Raw genomic sequence first — 24895 nt, 5'->3', positions numbered from 1 at the left:
TCATAATTCAAATTTAACCAAGAGTGATGGACTGAGGTCTGTTTCTTCTTAAGATCTAACCTTCTGTAAAGAATGTTTATAATTTCAAATAGACATAATTCGAATATTGACGATTGTCACTACTAAACTCAAAGTTCAGCTTCTAACGTTTCAGAAATCACAAATCACGACTCCCCCCCTATCACAAAAAAATAAATAAATTATAAAAAAAGTGGATTAGAGAAGCATAGCGAGATTGCTCTAGAAAAAGAAATAATTTAATTTGGTCCACACGTACATAATACATAATTCATTCAATATAATTTTGAAATTTTTTGATAGAGTTGCACACTTTTATTTGTAATAAATGTTTTTTTTCTTTGATTTCTTATATGTAATAAAATATTTGTGTATTTCTCTGCTCCATAAAAGTCTCTATTTATAAACAAATTTCTTTTTCCTATACATCGCTCTGTGTTGTTGATCTGTTTCATATATATACTTACATTTCATGATTGTTGATTAATTCTATTCTATGTTTGTTGATTAATTCTATTCTATGCTTTTTGATTGATTCTATTCTAGGTTTTACATCACATTTCACGTTAATGATAATAAGCGCATAAGACATCATCTTATATACCGCAACACAATTATCACAGTGTGGATAACATGAATTTTAACAAAATAATTGATAGTATATGGCTATAACAAAAGTATGACACTATTATAAAATCAATAGTGGATTATTTGTTTAGTAAACGATGATTCCCTACATTAGATTTTCATACTAGTTGCCATGGCCTAGATTTATAGGACTACTTTATATGGATTTTATTAAATTTTTTTACTTTAGGTATATGCTTATTTGGTAAATTTGAGTTGTACACATAATTTGGACTGATGTAGCTCAGTCCCCCACTCATTAAATTAGATTCGACTAGCCAAAATTATGGAACGTTACTTTTCAACATTCGAGAGCTCATATTCGATCACCAAAATTATTGAACGTTACTTTTCTTTTATTGGGAGATAATTTTGTGTTGTAGCGTTGTGTAGTGTATTTACTCTCCTTCCGTTTTTGGGGGAGATAATTTTCTCAAATACATGAATTTTGGTAATGTTTAGTTTAGCATATAAAATACAAGAATTTTATTTATTTATTTATTCTTTATGTATTTAAGCGATTAAGCTTATTTTTACTGTCTACTGATTCAAAGATTTGAGATAATGAGGCATAATTGTATTCAATAAAAGCAGTGTTTTGAAAACTGGTGGACTAACCAGAAAAATCGGTTGATGAAACACTTCCAACCAGAAAATCAGTTTGTTGAACTGATTTTTAGATTTTTAAAACATTTCTCAAAAATAGATTTTCATTTGTTCATAGTTGGAATTTGATCTCTTTAACCCATGAACCATTACGATAAAAGCGCTTTTGTAATATAGTATATATATTACGGTTCAAATTTTTGGTATATAAAAATTGAGTTTTTAATCTACAATAGATAATAATTCGTGTTTAATTAGTTATAACCTTTTACAATCTTTTTAAATAATTGATTAATTTTATACTTAATTATTCATTAAATTTTAGTAATTTCCCATAATATATAGTTTACATATGAACCGGAAGCTATACCGGTTCGTGCATATTTTTTCATTCTGAAATGATCGAATTAGTTAGAGTGATTGTTGCATAAGTAGACATCCTACTATCCTAGTAATAGTAGTAGCATACTTTGAACTCTCGATATTAAATAATCATCTTTTGCCTTTAGAAATGATAGATTGGAGGTAATTATTTTAGTGGTCCGTCTCATTGATATTTCAATAATTTTCCTCTATGAATTAATACGTGAATTATGATTGACTATAGTATTAGAGGTGATTGCAACAACATTGGTATGAAATTTGCATTATAATCAGCAACACATACATATAAATTGTGTAAAATTGTTACAAATATATATGACCCAGGTACATAAACTGGAACATAAAATTTAATTTTTGGATTTTATGGTTAATTAAAAAAATTTAGATAAATTCCGAATCATATTTCTTATTTTCTGAGTTAGGTTCAAAAACATCACATAGAAGAAAAGAAAAATCACAAAAATAAGAAGGTGAGTCGTTGAGAGTCAGTGAAAGAGAAATAGCACTCAATTCAAGTGAATGGATGAGTAAATATCATAATCTTATGAGTTTCAAGTTATGATGTTGTCTCATCCATTAAAGAGATCTTTATAATATAGTAATATCGTAATTTTTCATGATTTAACAACGGTAAATGATATTATTAAGAAACTAGAATTTATATTTTATGAATAGATTTGGAAGGGTTTGATTGACGAGGTCAAATTTGTAAGTGTAATAAATAGGCATTCATTTTGGTGAAGCAAAAAACCCTACGATGTAAGTATGTATAGTTGTTGAAAGCAACTGTTGCGTATGAAAGAGGCATAGTTTTTTATTATGAGATAAGTTTTTTCACATGAGAAATGAGGCCCACCATATGCACTTGTAATATAGTCTTCCACAATTTCTTCATAAACCGTAAATTGCCGCTCATGAATTATCCTCCACCTATGCCCCTATTATTGCAATTAATTTTTTTGATAGACCCCAAATTGACCAATCCGATTTATTCTCTACCCATAACTGATAACAAAACAAATTCAATTCCCATATTTCTCGCCACAAATTCTATATGGTGTTTATTTATTCAAGTGCCACCTTAATTGCTAGTTCACATATGACATTCAATCTAAAGCGTGCACATATGATTATTGTGGTCTTTATTTGAATTAGGGTCACATTAGCCAAAAAAAAAATGAAAGTTGATATATTATTTGATAAATAGGTAATTACTATAAAAAAACAAAATTTTTGTCTGTGTATTTATATGCAATTAAACAACTTAAATATTGAATTGGTATGATGTAATGTCGCGGACAGGGGTTGTGGGCCACCTGACCAGGCCCGTAGATGTCTTGACACGTTTCCATGGCTCTGGTTAAATGGGCTTTAGTGAGTGGCCCAACAAGGCCTTGAATATCTAATTATCGATAAAACCATAAATTAAAAACGATTAAACAAAATAGCTAGACGTGAACTAATTAGTACTTAAATAAAATAAAATAATAATAATTAAAAAAAAGTGAACTAATGAGCCCAGTACTTGTTCGAAATTATTGACTTAGCTACCACATTTTTCAAAAGGTGTAATTTTCTAAAAGAATTATTGGCAGAATTAACAGCTAGTTGATTGATATATACAGTATACTGGAGGGTGAAAATGAGTAACATTTATTAGGGTATACAGTCCAAACAAAGGTGAAAATTAGTAACATTGATTAGTATATACAGTCAAACAAGGTGTAGGTTACTGCTGCTAGACTTAACTATAATTATTTGCTAGCATTAAAAATAGTGTTACAGACCACTTCGGTGTGTATTACTACTACTAATCTACGTTCAATAATAATACATTTAAAAGCTCAAATTTATAGAGATTTTCATACCCAACCTGGAAACCTCTTCCCTCATAACCACTCAATCAAAGAAATATATGTCGGCGCGCACTAATATAGTTATAATTACACAATGTAGACTAATGTTGTTGGCATTTTCATTTTTTACAAAATTCATAAAATCGAAGCTGTTATTTATATGCACCCATTTATTTCTTTTCTTTTTTCTTATGCATCCTTTTTTTTTACACATCTAATTTTTCTTTTTTAAACCGTAAATATCTATGCATTTTTTCATTTAGGCTCCACCCGAAACTATTTTAAGTGAGATTCTTATACATCAAAAACTAAGAATGATCTAAAAACGAGACTTATTTGGACATATTAGGAGCAAGTTCACAGATTAAGTCTTTGCCCATAGATTTTAAATGTGATTACGTCTTTGCTCACAGATTTTAAGTGCAAACCTATTGTTCAGAAATGATATAATCAGATCTTATTAAATAAATACTGTTCGGAAATAATATGATAAGATCTTATGAAATAAATAATAGGAGTACTTCTTACGGGCATCAAATTGTCCAATAATAAATTATGCTAGAAATATATATTCTTAATTTTCTTTTAATTACTTACTCTTGTTCGATTTCTGCTAGAAATATATATTCTTAATTTTCTTTTAATTACTTACTCTTGTTCGATTTCTAGCATGTATTTTAAAAAGACTGCCGTAGCCCTAGAAATATATATTCTTAATTTTCTTTTAATTACTTACTCTTGTTCGATTTCTAGCATGTATTTTAAAAAGACTGCCGTAGCCTCTTCCTTGTTACTGTAATTATTAACTGAAGATGTTTCTCTTTCACTAATAAAAAGATACTCCATTCGTCCCACAATAAAAGTCGCACTTCATTTTTATCATGAATAGTAAGTAGGTCTCATGTTCCACTAGTAACTCACTCCACTCACTTTTTATTATAAACCAATACAAAAAAGTGAGTCTCATATTTCATTAACTTTTCTAACTCACTATTCTTTACATTTCTTAAAACTCGTGCTCATAATAAGAATGACTCCTATGAGACGGAGGGTATCAAACTTGTCCTAGTAAAAAGATTTTAAACATGCATTTCATATTCTTAGTCACAAGAATCTACACGTATTGTATATTTCTCAGTGTTTTCTATATCATCATACTAGTAGTAATTGCTTAGAGTATATTTTAATTTATAATCCAATCTTTTGACCGAATTGCCAAAAATGATTTAACTTCCATAAGATATGAATAACATTTTCTAATCTCTAGAATGAATAATCAATTACTACACTCACAAATGGGATAAAAAAAGTCAAAGTGAATCTTACACGACAAAGATATCAATTGTTTTGTAACTATACATCATATTATTGGCTGGCTAGGACTGAATAACTTTTAAGTTTTTATTTTGGAACAAATTTGATTTTATCCCATCCTTATATACATATTAATTTATGTAAGACGATGCAAATTAATATGCGTGCGACGATAGCTAAAGTTCAGCACAATCATGCTTCCTTGCCTCTCTTCTCCCTAAGTACTACTCAATTTATCACATCATAAACGAGTAACTTCCCTTTTTGGGTGGGGCCCATCATAAGTGAGTTATTTCATCTTTTAGCAAAAAAAATAATACTCCTCTACTTTTTCTCATATTTACTATCTCCACTTAACTTTTTAAATATCAATTTCTTAAATCTCATGCTTAAAAGAAGCATTGTTCGTCTTGCCTATAGCAGAACATGAATATAGTGATCTAAACATGCAAAAATATTTTCTATCAATTATAATTACAGAAATATATTCAATGTTTGAGGTCGCCATATTAGAGCATCCGCAGCGGTGGGATTTTTCCGTCCGTGCCAGCGGCAAGAACACCCCTGCCCGCCGCTGGCAAGGCTGCTCTTAGCTAAGAGCACGTCCGTGCCAGCGAGCAGGGCGACGTGACACGTTTCTATTGGCTGTTGGCATTTTTTTCTTTTTTTAAAAAATCGAAATTAATACAAAAAATTAAAAAATAGATATTTTCGGATTCCCAAACATATAGCCGTTTTATTACTGTTTTTTTAATTTTTTTTTGAAAATTAAAAAAAAAATCCCAAAATCATCTATAAATACACACATTCATCATCCAGTTGGACGAAATTCGGCCACTTATGAATTTAATTATGTAATTTTTAATTTATAGGATTTAAATTATGTAATTTTTAATTTTTAAGACTTTAATTATGAAAATTTTAATTTTTAGGATTTTAATTATGTAATTTTTTTTTAATTTGTAATATTATTCTGGTTATTTTTAATGCATTTTAATATTGTGAAAATGTTTTTATTTAAATTGAATAATAGAATGGTGGGACCCTTGAGCATGTCCTAGCGGAAGAGTACGGATGTGGGTGTTGTGCTCTTGCCTAAGAGCAGAGAGTAAAAGTGGGTCCGGGCCCACATCCGTGCTCGTTGGCAAGAGCTCGGATGTGGATGCTCTTAAGTCTCTCATTAAATATCTGCATTTCTTTGAACTCATTTTAATTTATGGACTATCTTTCGACCGAATAAGGCAATAAAACGGATAAATAATTACACCCTTTTTAATTTTTTTGCCATTTTCGACTCAAAATATAACCAACCGCGTTGACTTTTATACACCGATATAGTATATAACCGTCTATTAAAAAACAAAATATCCCAACAGAATATAAGTCTCTTAACAATAAAACTCCCAACTCACACCCAACCATATATAAACATTTATGTAAATTAAAGCAAAGCATGTTCGGATTTTCCAAACCACAATTTTAAATTAAAGAAACCGAGCATGTGGATTTAATTCAATGCTGTTAAAAGTCGAAATTTATTGTATACCAAATTCAAATTGTTACTAATTAATCCAAATTACCATTACATTAATTCTTAAGCTAACCCAGCTTTCACTCGTCAATATAAGCAAATAATACGATCATTTTATCAATTGATTGGTATGTTTACACAAAATCGTAAAATTGACAGCTATGTTTACACATTCTTAACCTACATGTGTACAATATACTTAATATCACATTAATTACGAACCAAATAGAAATAATAGTCCTTGTATCTAAAATAACTTTCACCCAATTATAGTTTTGCATATGCACTAAAATTAAATCTACTTCTAATATACTACGAATTTTAATTGCTTTTCTTCTTATTTTCACATAATTATTAATCGTCTACAAATATTAACAGTGTGAACGTTTTGAAATGTCTATATGACTAAACTGCTAAGGTACTAAACAATGTATGTAGTCACGGTGAAATTAATTTGTCAATAACTTTCCATGATGCATTAATTCGTTGAAAGTTCATGTAGATGTAATCACTTGAAAGAACAAAACATAGCTTAATCACGATTTTTTGCAACTTATGTCATTATTGGTTAACATATATTAGCTTTAATAATAATAATTTTTGTTATGCAACTCTAATTCTTTGGTAATCTTAGTAGTGTGTTTAGTTTTCATGTTCTTCACAACTGGATTGTCTCTCTTTATCTGTGTATACATGTGTGGTGTACCAGTTGTGGAGTAGTATTATACATGCACCGTTTCTCAACTAATCTCATTAACTTTTTAGCTCTCATTGAATGCGTGAAATTAAAGAGGAGCTTACTTCCTGCCAAATTAGGTGAGCAACAATCCATAATTTTTTGTCAAAATAAATTATTACAAAAGAAAACACAAAATTTAATCCTGCTCAACGACCTCTGCTACCATTTAATGTTATGGGTGTTGTGAAATTGCAAGAACATCTCGAGCTCGACCCCCATATTTAATGCCGCTACTTTATTTCTCTATAAATCACTTTATTTCTTCACCACTGTCACTCACAATCCCCCCTTTCTTCTACCTCTAAATTCTCTACTCTTACCTTTTCCTTTGCTTTTTCTAGGGTTTTTCCCCTATACTTTCACATATATACCATCACACATTTTTATACTAAACCCATGTTTCACACAACTTAGCTGCTACTTCACACATTTTGCAGGTTGCATTTCCTCTTTTCTTGTTTTTTTAGGAGAAATGGGAGTTTATGGTATGTTGGTGGGCCCGGTAATGGATTTATCAACGGCCATGATGATAGTAGCCTTGGTGTTAGCTTATCTCGTGTGGTTCAGATCGACCACGAGGTCTTTAAAAGGGCCCAAGGGGCCGCGGCTGTGGCCCGTTTTAGGCAGTCTCCCGGGCCTAATCCAGAACAATGGCCGCATCCACGAGTGGATCGCCGATAACCTCCGAGCCTGCGGCGGAACCTACCAAACCTGCATTTTCGCCCTCCCGTACCTGGCTCAGAAGCAAGGGCTCGTGACGGTCACGTGCGACCCCAAAAACCTAGAGCACATTTTGAAGGTTAAGTTCGACAATTACCCCAAGGGCCCCACCTGGCAGGCTGTGTTCCATGACCTGCTCGGCGAGGGCATCTTCAACTCAGATGGAGACACGTGGCTGTTCCAGCGTAAGACCGCCGCACTGGAATTCACCACCCGCACGCTGAGGCAAGCCATGGCGCGCTGGGTCAGCCGGACTATTAAGAACCGCTTCTGCCCGATTCTCGAATCGGCTCAGCTCCAGGGCAAGCCGGTCGATCTCCAGGACCTCCTGCTTCGGCTCACTTTTGACAACATATGCGGCTTGGCTTTTGGGAAGGATCCTCAAACCCTGGCTCCGGACCTCCCCGAAAACAGCTTCGCCTCCGCCTTTGACAATGCCACGGAGGCGTCACTGCACCGGTTCATTCTACCCGAGTTTATTTGGAAGTTTAAGAAATGGCTGCGGGTCGGAATGGAGCTCAGCTTGAGCCAGAGCCTGAGACACGTGGACAGTTACTTGACCAATGTGATTAATACACGTAAGCTCGAGCTGAGTCAGCAGCAGGAGAGCGGGGCCCAGCACGACGACCTGCTATCGAGGTTTATGAAAAAGAGGGAAACATACAGTGATAAATTTCTGCAACAAGTTGCTCTTAATTTCATCCTCGCCGGCCGAGACACTTCGTCGGTGGCGCTCAGCTGGTTCTTCTGGCTGCTCACGCTCAATCCGGCGGCGGAGGAGAAGATCCTAATCGAGCTCTGCACGGTCCTCAAGGAGTCTCGCGGCGGCGAAATCGCCAAGTGGCTGGCCGATCCGCTGGTGTTCGAGGAGGTCGATCGGCTGGTGTACCTCAAGGCGGCGCTGTCGGAGACGCTGAGGCTCTATCCATCGGTTCCGCAGGACTCGAAGCATGTGATCGCCGACGATGTGTTGCCGGACGGCACGTTCGTGCCGGCGGGATCGAATATCACATACTCGATCTACTCGTCGGCGAGGATGAAGTTCATTTGGGGAGAAGATTGCCTCGAATTCAAGCCGGAGAGGTGGTTATCGGAGGATGAGAAGAAGTTCGAAGCCAAGGATCAGTTCAAATTCGTGGCGTTTAATGCGGGGCCGAGGATATGCCTGGGGAAGGATCTGGCGTATCTGCAGATGAAGTCGATCGCGGCGGCGCTGCTGCTCCGCCACCGCCTCGTGGTGGCGAAGGGGCACAAAGTGGAGCAGAAGATGTCTCTGACGCTGTTCATGAAGGACGGGCTAAAGGTAAATGTGCATCCTAGGGATTTAACCCAAATTATGGACAAAATTGGGAAAAACGGATATTGATTGATTAGGATAATGAATTCCTACTTTGTGAATAGGATGATGATGCATAATAATTTTATAGAATTTTAAGTAATTTCGTGATTCACTGTGATGGGTACCTTAATTAGAAGCCTAATAAGATTGAGGTTGGGTGACTAGTTTGGCTATCGTTTAATAAATAGAAAGGTGCCCCTCACAATGAATCAAACAATTTGGGTCTATTTCGTCTTCATCGTTTTTGCATTTGTCAAATTAAGTTGAATTTGGCAAATTAAATTACAGTCTTTTGTATTGTTTTTTTTAGATTTATTATTATAATATAAAATGTAATTTTCTTTATATTTGAAATAAGGAATAAAATGTTGATCGAAATTGACCTGTTCTGGCAACGCCTGTGCTGTGAATTGATTGTTATGAGTTGCTATTAGAGGTTCTTTTTCTTCACATTTATGGTTTGTGTATCTCTGTCTTTATTTTCTATATTTAGTTGAGTCGTGTTATTCGTAATGATTGATTTTGGTAATGGATCCAGATTAGGATGCAATCATTAGTGATCACAACCGTTTTTTAAACATAAGACTACTTCAAAACTAAGGAGTTTGCAAAAGAAATAGACTTTGAGAGGGGGAGGAGTGGATTTGAACTTTATATCTCGTTGCTTATTAATTGATGTTCGAATGCAGGAATAATAAGGATCAAAACTTGTAAATTTAACGTGTTAAAAAGCGAAAATATCATTTTGTATATTCGACATTTGAATTGTTCAATTTGTTATATAAACATTTTCTAACGTGTTAAAATCGAAGTAAAATTTTAAGTAATTAACCTTTAAATTATGCATATGAAATGGTTTAACTACATCTTAGGTCATTGTTTCTTCGATTGATGATCAAATGATAAAATGTTGGACAAGAAATTAATATGGGACTGCCAACCATGCTATATATCTCTATCAAGTGCTATTCGAAACATTTTTTTATATTTCCCGTTATAGTTAAATTTTTAATTTACAACTACTACATACGAATATACGATCATTAATTTAATTACATAATAAATGTCTTTCTATCCGACTTAGGTTAGTGGTCCAACTAGTAAAACTTAAATAGAGCGATCACTGTAAAGTGTAAAGTTTGTGGATGTGAGGGCGTGAAATTCATGTACTATCATACCATTAAATCTGATGAATCAAATTACCCGGATTAGTGGGGTAATATAGTACTAACATTATTTCTCATTAAAATGTGCGTCTAAAAGTAAATTTTAAATATAATTTAAAACCTTTCTATTAATGTTATGAAATTACCAATGCTTTATTAAACATATAATCGTTTTCACTAACACTAGCCTCCGTGAGTTGATCTCATCGGATTAGTAGTAGATCATATTGTATCGTCGACAATTGGCTATGAATTTTTATAGATGGGGCTCTCCCATCATATACGTAATTGAATAGAGGTAATTGGTTCAAAACGTTGATGTTATTGATCAACCCAGACACACCACAATACAAATGATTAGCTCTTTTAGTGCTTACTCCTACGGATCAAGTATTACTACTATCTTTTATGCAAATCTTCTTCTTTTTTTATAGAAGAGGGCTTGCAACTCCCATCACTCTATTAGTTATTGCGTGGATAATAAATTATCAAACTTCTAACTTTAAGGGAAAAAAATATACAACAAGTCCTGTAGAGGAAAATTTTGTTCTTGTGTATGAGGATAAATATATTCTAGTCTGATTCTCTTTCTATATTTAAAGTGTATTTATTTGGTTTGGCTAGGGATTCAAGGAGATTTAGATATGTTTTATTCTAATAGACTTCTGGTAATTAAACCAAGCTCAATTTAATTAAATTCTTTAAAGAATACTCCATCCGTTCCGCCCTAATAGAGGCGTTTCATTTTCTGCACTTGTTTTGAAAAAAAATAAGAGTAATATATATTTAAAGTGGAGAAAAAATAAAGTAATAGAGAAAAGAAAATAAAACGCCTCTATTAACATGGAACGGAAGGAGTATTAATTAATCAGTGCACTAGTGTGATTAGCCTCTGATTTTGACTTTTTATCTCCAATTTTGACATTTTAATCCAATTTTGACTTTTTTATATCGAATTTTGACTATTCAGTCCAATAACTAGGGACATGCCTAATTAACCCTTATACACTTACTCATTGACCCATAGCCGGCCCAATTTTAAATTAAAAAAATACTTAATTAAGTTAAAATCTAAAAAGTAACCCCTATTTCCACTAGCATTTTATTTATTTTTATTAATTGTCTTAAGAGTTCAGATGTTATTATTTTCTAATTTTTTGGATTATATATAATATATATGTATTATTTTATTTATTTAATTATTGACCGCCTATTCTGTCATACCGATGCGTCATATCCCTATGGTGGTTTTCGGGCAGACCACCATAAGCCACCATACGAGATTGGAAACATTGGTTGGAACTAACTACGAGCCCTTCCCCGTCTACCCCTGTTGATTGGTGGTTATATTTGGCTATTTGATGAAACTAGTGAGTACCAACACTAGCAATTCCACGTCGGAACAATTTAAGTCGCATGCATTGCTTGTTTGGTGACTCGAGGTGGAGTTGGGCCTCAGAGAAAAATAAGATTTTAATTATGTAATTTTAATTTTGTGGATTTTGTAATTATGTAACTTTTGATATTTTTAGTTAACTTATGTATTTAAATTAAATATTTTTGATTAATTACATTTTTTATTGAAAGAAATAAAAAGTAGGACTCAGTGAATAAATGGTGGTTCGTAGGGGTATATATTATTTCTTGACTAAGAAATGTGGTACAGAAGTAATGTGCAAATTGCAATCCAGAAACACTTGATTAGTTTAATAAAAAAATAAAGTAGTAAAGGAATGTGGCTGATACTCCAGAAATGCACTATTGACTCCAGATATATTAAACTTACTTCTCATTTCTGACCAATTAAACGGGCCCTTATGAAAGATGCATCTTTTCATACATTTTTCACAAAGGAGAAACATAAAACTATTTCAGTCCTCATCATAATAAAACCTTAAAAAATGTGAAAACATACATATATTTCTGATTAAATCTCCCACACACGTAAGATTTGAATGCATCAGAACAACCTGCCGAACTTGCAGTAAAAATTCACATGGTCCATAAACACACAACTGTCTTGATGATGTACAAATATTTGACACAATATAATCATGTGTGGCTCTTCTTGGTTTCTGAAATGAGCTTGTCTCAAACTATTTAAGAGTTCGCCATTTTCAAGCTGAAGTCCCACAATTTCTTAGCCAGCTGAATATCTGAAGAAAGATTTGACGGTTGGCCAACGTTGCTGTTTAAAAAGTACTTACCACTCACGCCTTCAACCTCTGGATGCAAAGCTACATAGCACGTAGTGGCTGCTCCCTGCAGGAACAAGGAAACGGGTTCAGTTGAAGGCGCACTGTATGAATTACACGTGGATCGTGCAGTTGAAATGGGAAATGGTATTAACCCACCTGAGGAATGTTTTTGATGAAGTACTTACCAACCCAGTTAACTAGGCCTGCAGAAAACACATCACCCCAAAAATTTCCAACAACCAATAGATAAATCTGATGTTACTGGAAGTAAGAGAAGTATGAAGTCGATGGTTACCCTCGATGATGCCATGATGCCGCAGAAGGTTGGTTGCGATTGCTCCTGGATGGAGTGAATTGGCAGTTATTTTAACCCCTTCTTCCTGTAATAGCATGAAAAACCAAATGTTACACTGCTTCAGCTCGCAAAAAGCCTTACAAATTGCAAAAGGAGCACGCTGCAGAATAGACCAAGTGTTAAGATGAATATCAGCATAGGCAGACCAGCTTCAAGTACTTGCATAAACTTAGGCTATATCTTGGTAGGCAGCGAACTTGGGCTGATTTAGGGAAATTGATGCCCTGGCTTGTATATATACTGAAAAATACTCCATCTGTATTCTAAAAATAGAAACATTTGAAACGGCACGGGTTTTAATGTATAATTGGTAAAGTAAGCGAGAAGAATTGGTAAAGTAAGAGAGAGGAAAAGAAAAATGTATAAAGTAAGAGAGAGGAAGAGAAAAAGTAGTGAAAGTAGAGTTAGTGGATTGTGGGGTCCATGTCCTAAAATAGAAATATTCTAAAGTTTCTATTTTTAAGGAACGGCCCAAAATGGAAATAATTGCTATTTTTAAAAAACAGAGGGAGTATGAAATAGACATCGTGTACATCCAGATTTACTCAAGTCGAGAAACGGTTGTACTTTCACATCAAAGAACATCAAATTGCTCTGTTGTTTGGTGATGCATCTGAACTTTAAAGGTTATAATTTAGGTCCATTAATTTGCAGGCAAGTTCAATAGAGGTTGAAGGTCATTGGAACATGAATTAGCAGGCAAGTTTTAAAGTGCTATATGCCATATTCGAACATAATGTCAAAGTTAGTACTACTAAACATGACTTTTATTATTAAATTCAAGTGCAGGTATGTCAAACCAAACACTACAGTGTCATGATTTGACTTTTGGAGTATGAGTTAGATAATGGCCCATTTAAACCAGGCATGTGTTGTTAGGGTTACGGCCGCCATATTAAACCGGCCAGGAACATATAACTCGTAGCTCGTTAAGGCTAGCCCATAATTTGTAGGGCTACCTGTTTAACATACGAACACAGGTAACAAACAGAATATGCAATGACAATTGAATTCTAGGCTTAGCGAGTTTAAATTTTGTATTTCGGCCACACCATTGATTACCTGAAACAGCCTTGTAAGTTCATTAGCGTGCAATACATTAGCCAGCTTGGACTGTCCATATGCCAACATGCTATTGTAACTGTAGAACAATAATACAAGAAATAACCTTTACCATATTGAGTTAAAGAAATAAATGAGACATTCTATACTGACTTAATAGTTGGTGTCATAAGAGATTAAAGCTGTTACAGTATCTGAGGTATATACAATTGGAGTTGTATGTTGCAGTTAGGATGTTCCCAAATTTAAGGAATAATCCATCCTTATTTTCTGTTTACTGATGGCTACAGCAGCAATAATAAATAATTGGCTTACAAAGTCTTTAACAAGAAATAAGGTAATCAAAATAACTCATGTCTCGAATATTTCTTTTAATAACTTTAATCCAGCATCGCTAGTTTTGAGAAAACTTTGCAATGATACTTAATGATACATACCTTGAACTATCATTGATCTTGTCAAAGCGGATGCCTTCACGATACGTATACCGATGGGCCTCTGATGAAACAATGACAATTCTTCCTTCTTTCCCACTTTCATTTGCAGTCTTTTTCATATTTTCCAGTAGAAGATTTGTTAACAGAAAATGACCTGAGACAAGAGTAAAAGAGGGATATAGTCACATAGTCAATAATAGTTTTATTTTTTCATAAAACCATAAGAAGAAATCTATTAGTAATCCAGACGAAGAAAGCTTATAACACAGGATAAAAGTGAATGTAACATGCATCATTAGGCCCTAAATACTAGCTTTTGTGTTAAATTTAACAAAAAGTTGACAGAATGATTAACATCTTTGTTAGAAGAAAACCAACTGAAACAAAGAAAAATAGTTTAAAGAGCTACAAAACATGTTTCAACAGTATCATGGTTTATATGTGAAAGTTTCAAACAAACCAAGACATCTTTGTAATTATCCACCATGTTTGGAAGAAGCAAATATAAAAACGATACACATGTACTAGTAAAAACTTAAATCCATATGCTATGCACATTAAGATATTTTTAAGTAAAGGTCAATCTGACATAAACAAAACTTTGAATGTAATGCATAGATGATAGATTAAGATGCATTTGTCAGTTTTCGTAATCCAAAATAGTCAAGCCATGGTTATTAATTATAATATGGTTATAATAAACGAAATGGTCCAAATCTGTTCGCTTTTGATACGGGATAAAGCACTGTCATTGTGTGAAATTAAAGAATCCAAAAGCTCATGTAAAACAGAGCATCACCAAATGCTACAAGGATAATAAAAGGTACACTTGAATTTTGTGGGAAAGAAGTACACGGAAGCATACCTAGATGGTTAGTTGCAAATTGCATTTCAATATTGTCTTGTGAAAGCATGAAGGGTGTAGCCATAACCCCTGCATTGTTACTTTTATTTAAGAAAAGATATTAGTTCACAGGTCTTTAATAATGAAGAAACATAAAAAGACATAGTGGTGTTCGAGACCATAGATCAAAAGAAACTCACATGAGGAGGTTTAAGGGAAGCCCCAAAGAGTTATATTCGGATGCAAATTTCCTAACGGATGCCAAAGAGGAAAGATCGAGCTCCATAACCTCAATCTTAGCTTTAGGGGACTCTTTGAGTATTGTTTCTTTGACCTTTTTACCGCTCTCCACATTACGCACTGCCATAATTACATCAACACCACGTAATGCCAGGACTCTAGCGGTTTCTTGTCCAATGCCACTTGATGCTCCTGATAGACGGACAAAAAAGCACTATAAGTCACAACATCAAGCATCAAGATTTTCATCCCTGTACAAGCCACATACTAGAAAAATTTCTATTCGATCAATAAATATCCACACAGATCAGTTTAGCCCCATTCACTTATAAGCATGTGTGAACAAAGGTGTGACAACTCAGGGTACTCGTTAGCAACCAATAAAATGTGAGATTCAGTTCGGTATTTTAGAAATCCCACAGTTTAATTCACAAACTATGTTATATATAGAACTCAATCACATCCTAAAGTTGCACAAGAGAAAAAACACCCAATCAGGTAAAAAAAAAGTATTGACATGTGAACAAAGATAGCCGCAGAACCAATGGCACAGCTTTATAAGTCATAACCATGACAGAAACAACATACAAGATGCAACTACTACTCTCTGTTATAGTTATAGTTTAAGCTTCTATACTCGTTCCAAATATTTTGTTCAATTTTCTCCACTGTTTTTTATATACTTAAAGAGGATCACCATTGGTTCCCTTAAACTGAAAAGATCAACTTTTTTTAGCCTCAAATAATCCAAGCCAAAAAAAATATTTAAACTACAAGGAATGAGCACACTTCAATATTTTGAAATCCATAATTCTCAATAGTCAATCACACATAAATTTCTCAATAACCAAGAATCAAGAAACGTTAATCTCAGATTCATTCTATAACCATGATCTAATAAAAAAATCAATGCAACTTAAACACACACAGACACACACACTCCGCCATATAGAACAGTGAGCTCGACCAAGATTCAGAACACAAGATTAAAACAGAGGAAACCCCAAGTCCATGATAAACCCATCTCCAAAAAAGGAACTTTGCAACATAGTGAGGAACCCAATAATTTTATTTTCGATGAAAATCAATAAATCTTCATGTATGATTTGAGAGAAAGAAAAATGGACCAGTAACAATAGCGGAGAGGGAAGAGCCATCAATTCCTTGAGTAACATCCTGTGCAGTAGAGCAGGCTGAAAATCCTGACGGCCCTCTCCTTCCGAAAATCCACATCTTCTTTCTCTCTGTCGAAGATTTGGAGCGAGGAACTCTATGTAATTCAATTATGAAGTGCAAGAACTTTTTTGGCAATATATGATGCGTTTGTATTTTATTTTTTTAAATCTTCATAAATGTAATCAAACTGAATGACTGTGGCATTTAATTCCGTCTATTAAGTAGCCCTTATTCTATTAAATAGAAAATTAAACGCACTCATTAATACTTTGTTTGAATATTATGGTTTGATTACAAATATATGCGGATAAGAACAGTGAAGAAACAAAAAGTAATTAGATAACTTTCCTGATGGTGGAAGCAAGAATCAAAGGGAATGAAATTCCAAAAAGCTGACTCCTGATACCAATAACTCAGAGCCACAAATCAATGCATCTAGATGAATTATACATTAGTCTTAATAGTAGTTCTTAATTGTGATTAATAGTTTTCTTAATATTATACTCCCCAAAGAATATGCACTTCGGGTTCGGCACGATTTTTAATACTCCCTCCGTTCCATAGTAGTTGAGTCATTTTGCCATTTTGGTACATTCCATAGTAGTGGAGTCATTTCCCTTTTTAGTAAAAGTTAACACATTTCTTCATACTTACTTTACTCTCTCTTACTTTATTCTCTCTTCATCTCTCTAATTTCTTAATCTCCGTGCCGAAAAGAAATGCCCCACTACTATGGAATGAAAGGAGTACAAAATTGGTAACGTAGGAGAGAGATAGAGAGAAAAAGTAAATAAAGTATTGTTGGTGAAGAATGAGAGAAAAGAGTTCAAAAATTAGAAAGTGCATATTCTTGTGGGACGGAATAAAAAGAAAAGAGTGCATATTCTTGTGGGACAGAGGGAGTAGTAAAACTTTAATTTGACCCTAATTGGTTTGAATGATCATTCATACATATTAAGAGTGGCAAATCGTGCGTGTTGAGTTGTTATCAGGTTAACATGTCAATGACTCGACCTAATAAGGACAAACAGGAACACAACCTGCTAAGAAAATCCCAAATCCGAACACAACACGAATTCATTAACGATACGAACCACCTTGGGTCAACACGACAATTGCCAACCCTATAATATATGCATTCTGTGTATGGCTGACAATTTGACACGACACGATAATCCAACACGAATCTGCTTGAAATTATTGGGTTTGGATTAAGCCTTATTGGGTTTGTTTCCTTATCAGGTTGACCTGTTAAGAATCCGATAATTCTGGGTTGGGTTCGGGTTGGATACGGGTAACTTATTAAGAAATGATATTATTATTTTTATTATTATTAAAAAGATATTTTACTGTAATTTTTAAATTTATTGTAAATCGGGTTTAAATCATATAAAACATATTTTAATTGTGTAAATTAGGTTGAAAAATAAAGTTTGATCGTGTAATATTTGATTTAATCGTGTAATATTAGGTTATAATCGTGTAATATCAGGTTCGGGTCGTTATCGTGTCGTGCCAACCCAAATTATATCGTGCCGTTAACGGGCTTGTGTCGAATGCGGGTCGTGTTCGGATTTGAAGGTAGCAGGTTGGGTTAGTGTTCGGGTTTAGAGTTTTCTTAACATGTCAGATTCAGATTAGACATTTTTGGGTTGAGTCATTATCAGGTTGACCCGATAACGCCCCAAGCCGACGATTTGACACCCCTAATTCTGTGTTTTGCCAAAAGGGCTACATTTAGGTACATTCGGTGTAACCATCAGCATTAAATTACTAGTACTACTTATATATTTTAAATCTGAACTAATAAAAATGAAGATTAGTAAATCCTACTTAGAAGCTAATAAACTATAACCGACTTGAACTAGAATTGGATGTATGGTACGTTTGGATGAACATAAGAATTTGACAACATACTATCCAATAATAAGGGTGTGTCGATTTGAAATTCACAATTAATCTCTACATTATTCACAATTTTTCATAAAACATAAGACGTAATTGATGAACAAATTTATTTAATCATTAGTTTATTAGTTCCGGTATTTAATGAGTTTCAATATAAATATGTACTATCATATATACAGTACATTGTTAGTTGAAATATAACCCTTTCGTTTGGTCCAACGTCAATGCAAATTGTAACACACTTTACAACCACTTAAATTATAGGAGTTATTATGAGGTGATAGTTAAACATATTTACTTTGCTAGACTAATATAGAGGAAATTATAAATTTATAAATATAACAACATTTGAAATTCAAAAAGATCAAATAACCACATGCTCAAAACCCCCCAGCTGTAAAGTGAATTCTTGTTTCGGAAATTTGGTAGGAAGGCAGGCAAGCAATAGGCCAAGGCAAGCTAACCATTAGCTTAAAGTTTTATCATATGTTTTTGTTACTATACCAGATAGTATGAATGAAGAGAAAAGGGGAATCAATCAGTAACATAAGATATACCAGTACATAGAGTAGATAGCCTCATAATATACACACAAATTTCAGTAGTATTTATAAACACACAGTCTGAACTCTGAAATCAAGCCCTGCTCTTTCTTGAAAGAAATGGCTATCTGGTGGTACACCGCGGCCAGAGCTGCTCCCCACCCAAATAGTACTAAAATTCACACATTTAGCAAGAGTTACTTACGTGGTCATCCCATGCGTGATCCCAAGGCTCCGGGCAGGGTTGATGCCGGTTCCAGTGATGGGGATGGTTGCCAAATGAACGAGGAAAACAGCGAATCCGATGGGGAGAGGAGCCAAAATCTGCACCATTACTAACTAACATGTTGCTTCATTACCAATACCAAATTTGTTAGTAGTATATTGAAGAGGACACATACAGGGACATGTGAGTCTGTGGTGTAGACAAGGACAAAGGTGGCGACAATCTCAGCACCAAGGCCATCACTCTTGGCTGACGAAGTTGGCACCTCCTTTGAGTGGCCCCTTCATGAAAACCTTCACCACCCCAGCTCCAACACACTGCATCACCATGTACAACAACGACACCTTCCTCACCAACAACATTCCAAACGTCACAGCCGGATTGATGTGCCCAAGCAATGCCCTGAGTGCCAACAGAGGCGCACTTGTTCTTGTCTCTGCCCACGCCCATCACCGAAACAAGAAAGTGGCCACCAATTCTGCGATCCCAGCCCGGTAAAAAGACCAAGATTTGAGCTCTCCGGCTTCGAACAGAGGAGCCGGCGGCGCCTCCTTGTCTGACTGAGCGGCGGTGCCCAGCGGCTGCCTCTCTCTGAACTTGTTTACTCCAACCTGAACATCCTCCTCCTTGCTCTCAGCCATTGTATTTGAAATGGAAATAACACTTTCTATATAGAAGAATAATTGAGGCAAGACAAAACGGAGGCTGTGAGTGTCATTTTATAGTTGAGAACCCATTGTTTTAGGTAATATCTTAGCTTAAAATAAAAGGATTTTGTTGCTTCATTTGTCGAATAAGTTTTTTATGACATGTCTGCTTTAATTTCTCGGAATTGAGTTTGTGTTATCTAGTACTACTCCCTCCGTTGCCAAGGAAGATAGATCAATTTTTGATACTGGATTTTAAATACTAGTTTTATTCTCTGTGTGAATTAAGTAGTTTTATTCTCTGTGTGAATTAAGTAAGAAAGAGTATAAACTACATTTGAAAATATTTTTATAGTAATGAAGACGACCTCCATTTAAGTAAGAAAGTAGGTCGTCTTCATTAGGACAATGAGAGTATTACTTTAGTTGGAATCTATCTATTTATGCATAATATCAAAATAGAGTTTTGAGAAAAATAATTAGATTCTTGATTTTTTTTAAATAAAATTACAGAAATGAATATTTTCATTTGTTTTTGCGATAGTTGAGGGAAATGGAAGTAAAAAGGGGTTTTTATGGTAAATTAAATGGGAAAATGGAAGTGAAAAAAGCTAGATAAATAGTATCTTCTTCTTTTTTTGTCTTCCACCATCTTCTTCTCTTCCGACTCTTCCACCATCTCACGCCAAGTTAGCATTTTCATCTCATATTTTATTTTATGTTATTTTATTTTAGTTAAAAGACAAAACCCATTTGGTGTTGCGGAACTTTAAAACAAAAAAAAATTAAATTCCAAGTACCTTATTTGTTCATTCTTTCTCTAACAATCAATACCATCTAATGATACAAATCCAATCTTATTCTAGGGGGAGAGAGAAACACGCAATTCTCTCTTCCTCCTTCATCTTCCTTCACACGGCCTTTGTAGCCCTCGAATAAACGAAGTTCGGCGTCTGACCTCCTCGGCATGGCGAATGTGGTGATCAGGGGGCCGGCCGACTTGGAGGTGGTGGTATGCCTCTGCATGGCCATCAAGGCGAACGTGCTCGGCACAAATAGTAATTGCCTCATAATTATTTAGACCTTTCAAATAATGTTGGTCGACTAAATTGAAAGATCAACGCTAGCTTAATTATTTTGAGTACTCTAAAAAAGTGGAAAATAAAGATTATAATAATTTCCACTTCTATTTTTATGCAAGCTTATGTTTTTATTTTATTTTCTGCTGGTTGTGATTTATTTATTACTACTAGTATCAACCATGCGCGTTGTACAATCCATTAATTTGTTTTCACACAATATAAAAAATGTCAATTAAATAAATTAAACAACAAAGAATAAAATTATATAGAGTTTATAAATCACAAATAAAATTATATAGAATTTATAAAATTATAAAATATTTATAGATTATAAATTTAACAGCACAAAAATCAAATAATAGGGACTTTAATTTAATAATACCACTATAATGGTAATGACTTACCATGCAAATTATATAGAGTTCATAAAATACGTAATATTTATAGATCATAAATTTAATAGTAATACAACACAAAAATTAAATAAATAGTATCACTGGTGATGACTTTATAATAATTTTGGGACATTTAAACTCAAAATATGATTTCAACGTAGGTTGAATTTTAGTTTTTCTTTTCACATTTTATAAAAGAAGTTTTATTTAAAATATGTTGAATTTTGAAATGTTGATTTATAATTTGTTTTATTAAATTTATTAAAGATATACTAATAAACTTATTTTGTATTATGCCTTTTGTAATTCTAGTCGACCTGATAAAAAACACGCCATTCTCTAATATTATTACTTATTGTAGTTGTAGTCGACTAGTCGTCAATAGCCAGTTTCAAGTAATCATTTTGATTGGTGACGTCTCTTTACCATAAACATCGATGAATTATTTTTTCTTTGATATTTTATTTGAAAATCTTGTGAATCTTATCATGAGTTTTTGTACGGGTAATAAGAGCACGAGGTGGTGTACGTTTCACATTGTAACTAGATTCATGAAGAATTTTTTATATCCGCACCCCCCAATTTCTCTACCCATATACTTTGAAACCAATAAAAACTTTCACCGGTATCGACAATGTTATATCTAGAGAAATCACTAGTGCCATTTACTTTGAAATCAATAGTATTTCTTTTTGGGTATCGACAATGTCATATCCGGTGAAAATTACTACTAAATGGTAGTGAGAGTTTTCACCGAATATGGTATTGTCGATACTTGTGAAATTTTTATTGGTTTCAAAGTACATGTGGCATAGTCGATACCGGTGAAATGCAAAATGATAATTTTGAATTGTGATAAAGAAATTTGATCAACACTTGGTTATTTTTCTTGTCGAACCCATGCCAAAGAGGACTAAGTTAATTATTTGTTTTAAAAAACACTATACTTGTTTAAATTCAGAAGTACATATTTTATTATGTTCAATGTTTCTTTCTTTTCATGCAGTTATTTGTTGGGCATTAGGAACTGTGAGTGGGATTAAGGCATGAACTCATCACGTTCAACCTGCACGTTTAGATAAGACATGCAGGGGACTAGGTATGGCGACCCCGTGTGGATTAGTAGCGACTCTGACTCGGACGACGATTGTATGTAGGGTTAGATCCACGGATTTTAAGGTTTCTGTAATAGCATAGGGTTATTTTCGTGTTTGTTTTCGAACCATTTGATAGACTATCTTTTATGTTCCTCCATATGTACTAGATATTAAGTCCTCTTTGGAGACAATTTTCCCTGATCTATGAGATGTTTTTCAACTATGTTATTCTATAATTTTATTTCTTATTCAATACGTACAAAAGTGATGCATGAGAAAAAAATCCAAACTATACGAAGCATAATGACAAGTATAAATCATTTTGTTAACTCTTATGTCCTTTTGAACTCTGCCTATTTGTTTGTCTAGCAAGGGCGACGTCCCTACTAGACCAGTTCAATTTAAGCGAATTCAGGTATGTAAGTGGGGTGAGCCCATGCACAGAGAAATGTAGATTGTCAATACAAGAGTTCAGCTGCGACAAAAGATCCAAAGAATGAAACTAACAAATTTGATGATAGATTCAAGTTTTACAAAACCCCAAGCATTTAAGTGGGTCAAAAGAAATGGAATCCAATTAGGAGAAGACTACAAGTTGGCGGGAAACTTGGTATGTGTAAAACGAAGAAATGGTTAGTTCTTGAATATCTCATCACTACAAGTTTTTCGTATCTAACTATCTATTCTAAATAAACAATTTTTTTCTCTTTAATGGAATGCGATCAAACAAGATAGCCACAAGATTATTTCTGCTAAGGAGGAGAGCTTACTTACTGCTCTTAATAAAGGCCCTGTCGTCGGTGCCGTTTTATTCAATCCATTTATATCAGGCCTTAAGAAGGTACAAAATCTTTCTGAATACTAGTGATTAAATTTTAATATAGTTTTCTTGAATTATAACTAAAAACAGAACAATTAAATCAAAATTTCAATGTAACAATAAAAAATAATTAATTTCCAGAATAAAAAAATCTTTATTCTAATAGGCTAATGGCCCAACCATTAGACATTAGCTGAATAAATAGTGGATCAATATATCCGGTGAAAACTACCACTACCATGTACATTGAAATCAATAGACATGTTCACTTGTATCAGCAATGTCATATTCGTAGTGGTAGTTTTCACCATATATGACATTTTTGATACCGGTGAAAATTTTGTTAGTTTCAAAGAGCATATGGTAAATTTTTATTGATTTCAAACTAAATTACAACCTTGCTCACTTTCTCTCAGTTCACTTTCTATCTTATTTTTGCGTCTTTTTCCACAATCCTCTAATAGAAGTCTAATTTGACATTACACACCACAAGTGGCTTGAGTTATTCATTAACTACAAAATTGTGTTTGTTTACTGGTACTCTCGTGCATAAATATGAATTATCGAAACTTGTAGGGTATATTACCGATTAAGTTGCCACTAGTGGTGGATCTAAGAAATGAAACTCGTGGAGTTGAACACGTGTTATGACTCTAATGTCTTCCTTTTGACATTTTATCTATTGTCGGTGTTCTCATCATCCACACTAAAGTAATCAATTGTACATCATATATACAATGTAAAATCTCATTTTCCTACTTACAATACACCGTAAAATTACATGGCGTGAAAATCACAATTCACCTCTAACACGTATTCTTTCATGTTCAAATTATAAAAAAATTTAATATGTTAAGGTAAAATCATGTGCAATTCTTTCATGTTCAAGTGTATCTTCCTCTCACTTACTTTATTCTCTTTCTTACTTGCTCTCTCCACTTTTACTTTGACACGTCAATTTTATAAACCCCATGCCCAAAAGAAATGTTTAACTACCTTGGAACAGAAAGAGTATTAAGGTTTTTTTTAAAAATCGATAATAAAAAGCAGCGTCACGGTGGATTCAAACCTAAGACCAAAATTTTTTGTCTCAGGCATTAACCTCAATAAATGTGAACTTTGTTAGAGAAAAACACATCCCTCAAAGCTTGTCTCACACGACATAACATTTTGAAAAGCTTTATGGGCCATTTATAGCCTATAAATTGATCTAAATTTGTGTTTGAGGCAGTGAATGCATTTTAAACATTTTTAAATAATCTTAGTTTAATTTTATGTATTTGTTCAATTTTAAACAAATGGAATTAAAGAAAGGATAAACGAAATAAGATGAAATGTAAAAATGAAAAATATAAACAAAACAAGCAGCGTCGTAAACCTGATTAAAAATAGAGTGAACTACAAAAAATTATCCCTGAACTATGGGTTTATCTTGATAATAGTCCCTAAACTTTAAAAATATCTACAATAGTTTGAACTAAGGGTTTATTTCAAAAATCGATCCTTTTGGCATTTTTTCACCTGAAATGCCATTTTGGGCTGCTGGACAATTTCGTCTTTTCATAT

At 33.7% G+C, this 24895-nt stretch overlaps 3 protein-coding genes across 5 annotated transcripts; 1 reads left to right on the top strand and 2 right to left on the bottom strand.

The window, feature by feature from the left end:
- Positions 1-7340: 7340 nt before the first annotated feature.
- Positions 7341-9459, top strand: LOC121768943 (cytochrome P450 86A22-like). The gene has a single exon (XM_042165560.1). The coding sequence runs from the start codon at positions 7548-7550 to the stop codon at positions 9159-9161; it is 1614 nt and encodes a 537-aa protein (XP_042021494.1). The 5' UTR covers positions 7341-7547; the 3' UTR covers positions 9162-9459.
- A 2698-nt stretch (positions 9460-12157) lies between these two features.
- LOC121768942 (short-chain dehydrogenase TIC 32, chloroplastic-like) lies at positions 12158-19939 on the bottom strand. Of its 3 annotated transcripts, XM_042165558.1 has the most exons (9): positions 19464-19939; positions 19268-19386; positions 15397-15628; positions 15218-15297; positions 14353-14506; positions 13916-13994; positions 12794-12878; positions 12655-12701; positions 12158-12562 (listed from the first exon to the last, which is right to left on the bottom strand). In XM_042165558.1, the coding sequence occupies exons 3-9, from the start codon at positions 15561-15563 to the stop codon at positions 12401-12403; spliced, it is 774 nt and encodes a 257-aa protein (XP_042021492.1). In that variant the 5' UTR covers positions 15564-15628; positions 19268-19386; positions 19464-19939; the 3' UTR covers positions 12158-12400. The 3 variants fall into 3 exon arrangements, with proteins under 3 accessions (XP_042021492.1, XP_042021493.1, XP_042021491.1); XM_042165559.1 differs by having other exon boundaries at positions 19268-19939; XM_042165557.1 differs by lacking the exons at positions 19268-19386; positions 19464-19939 and adding an exon at positions 16564-16906.
- On the bottom strand, positions 19264-19929 carry LOC121766738 (probable aquaporin PIP-type pTOM75). Its single transcript, XM_042162994.1, has 3 exons — positions 19793-19929; positions 19543-19690; positions 19264-19386 (listed from the first exon to the last, which is right to left on the bottom strand). Exons 1-3 carry the CDS (start codon positions 19927-19929, stop codon positions 19264-19266), a joined length of 408 nt encoding a protein of 135 aa, XP_042018928.1.
- Positions 19940-24895: the final 4956 nt, after the last annotated feature.

This window comes from Salvia splendens, chromosome 15, assembly GCF_004379255.2.
Source record: "Salvia splendens isolate huo1 chromosome 15, SspV2, whole genome shotgun sequence".
Taxonomy (NCBI): Eukaryota; Viridiplantae; Streptophyta; class Magnoliopsida; order Lamiales; family Lamiaceae; genus Salvia; species Salvia splendens.
This window is presented reverse-complemented; position numbering and strand designations above follow the sequence as displayed.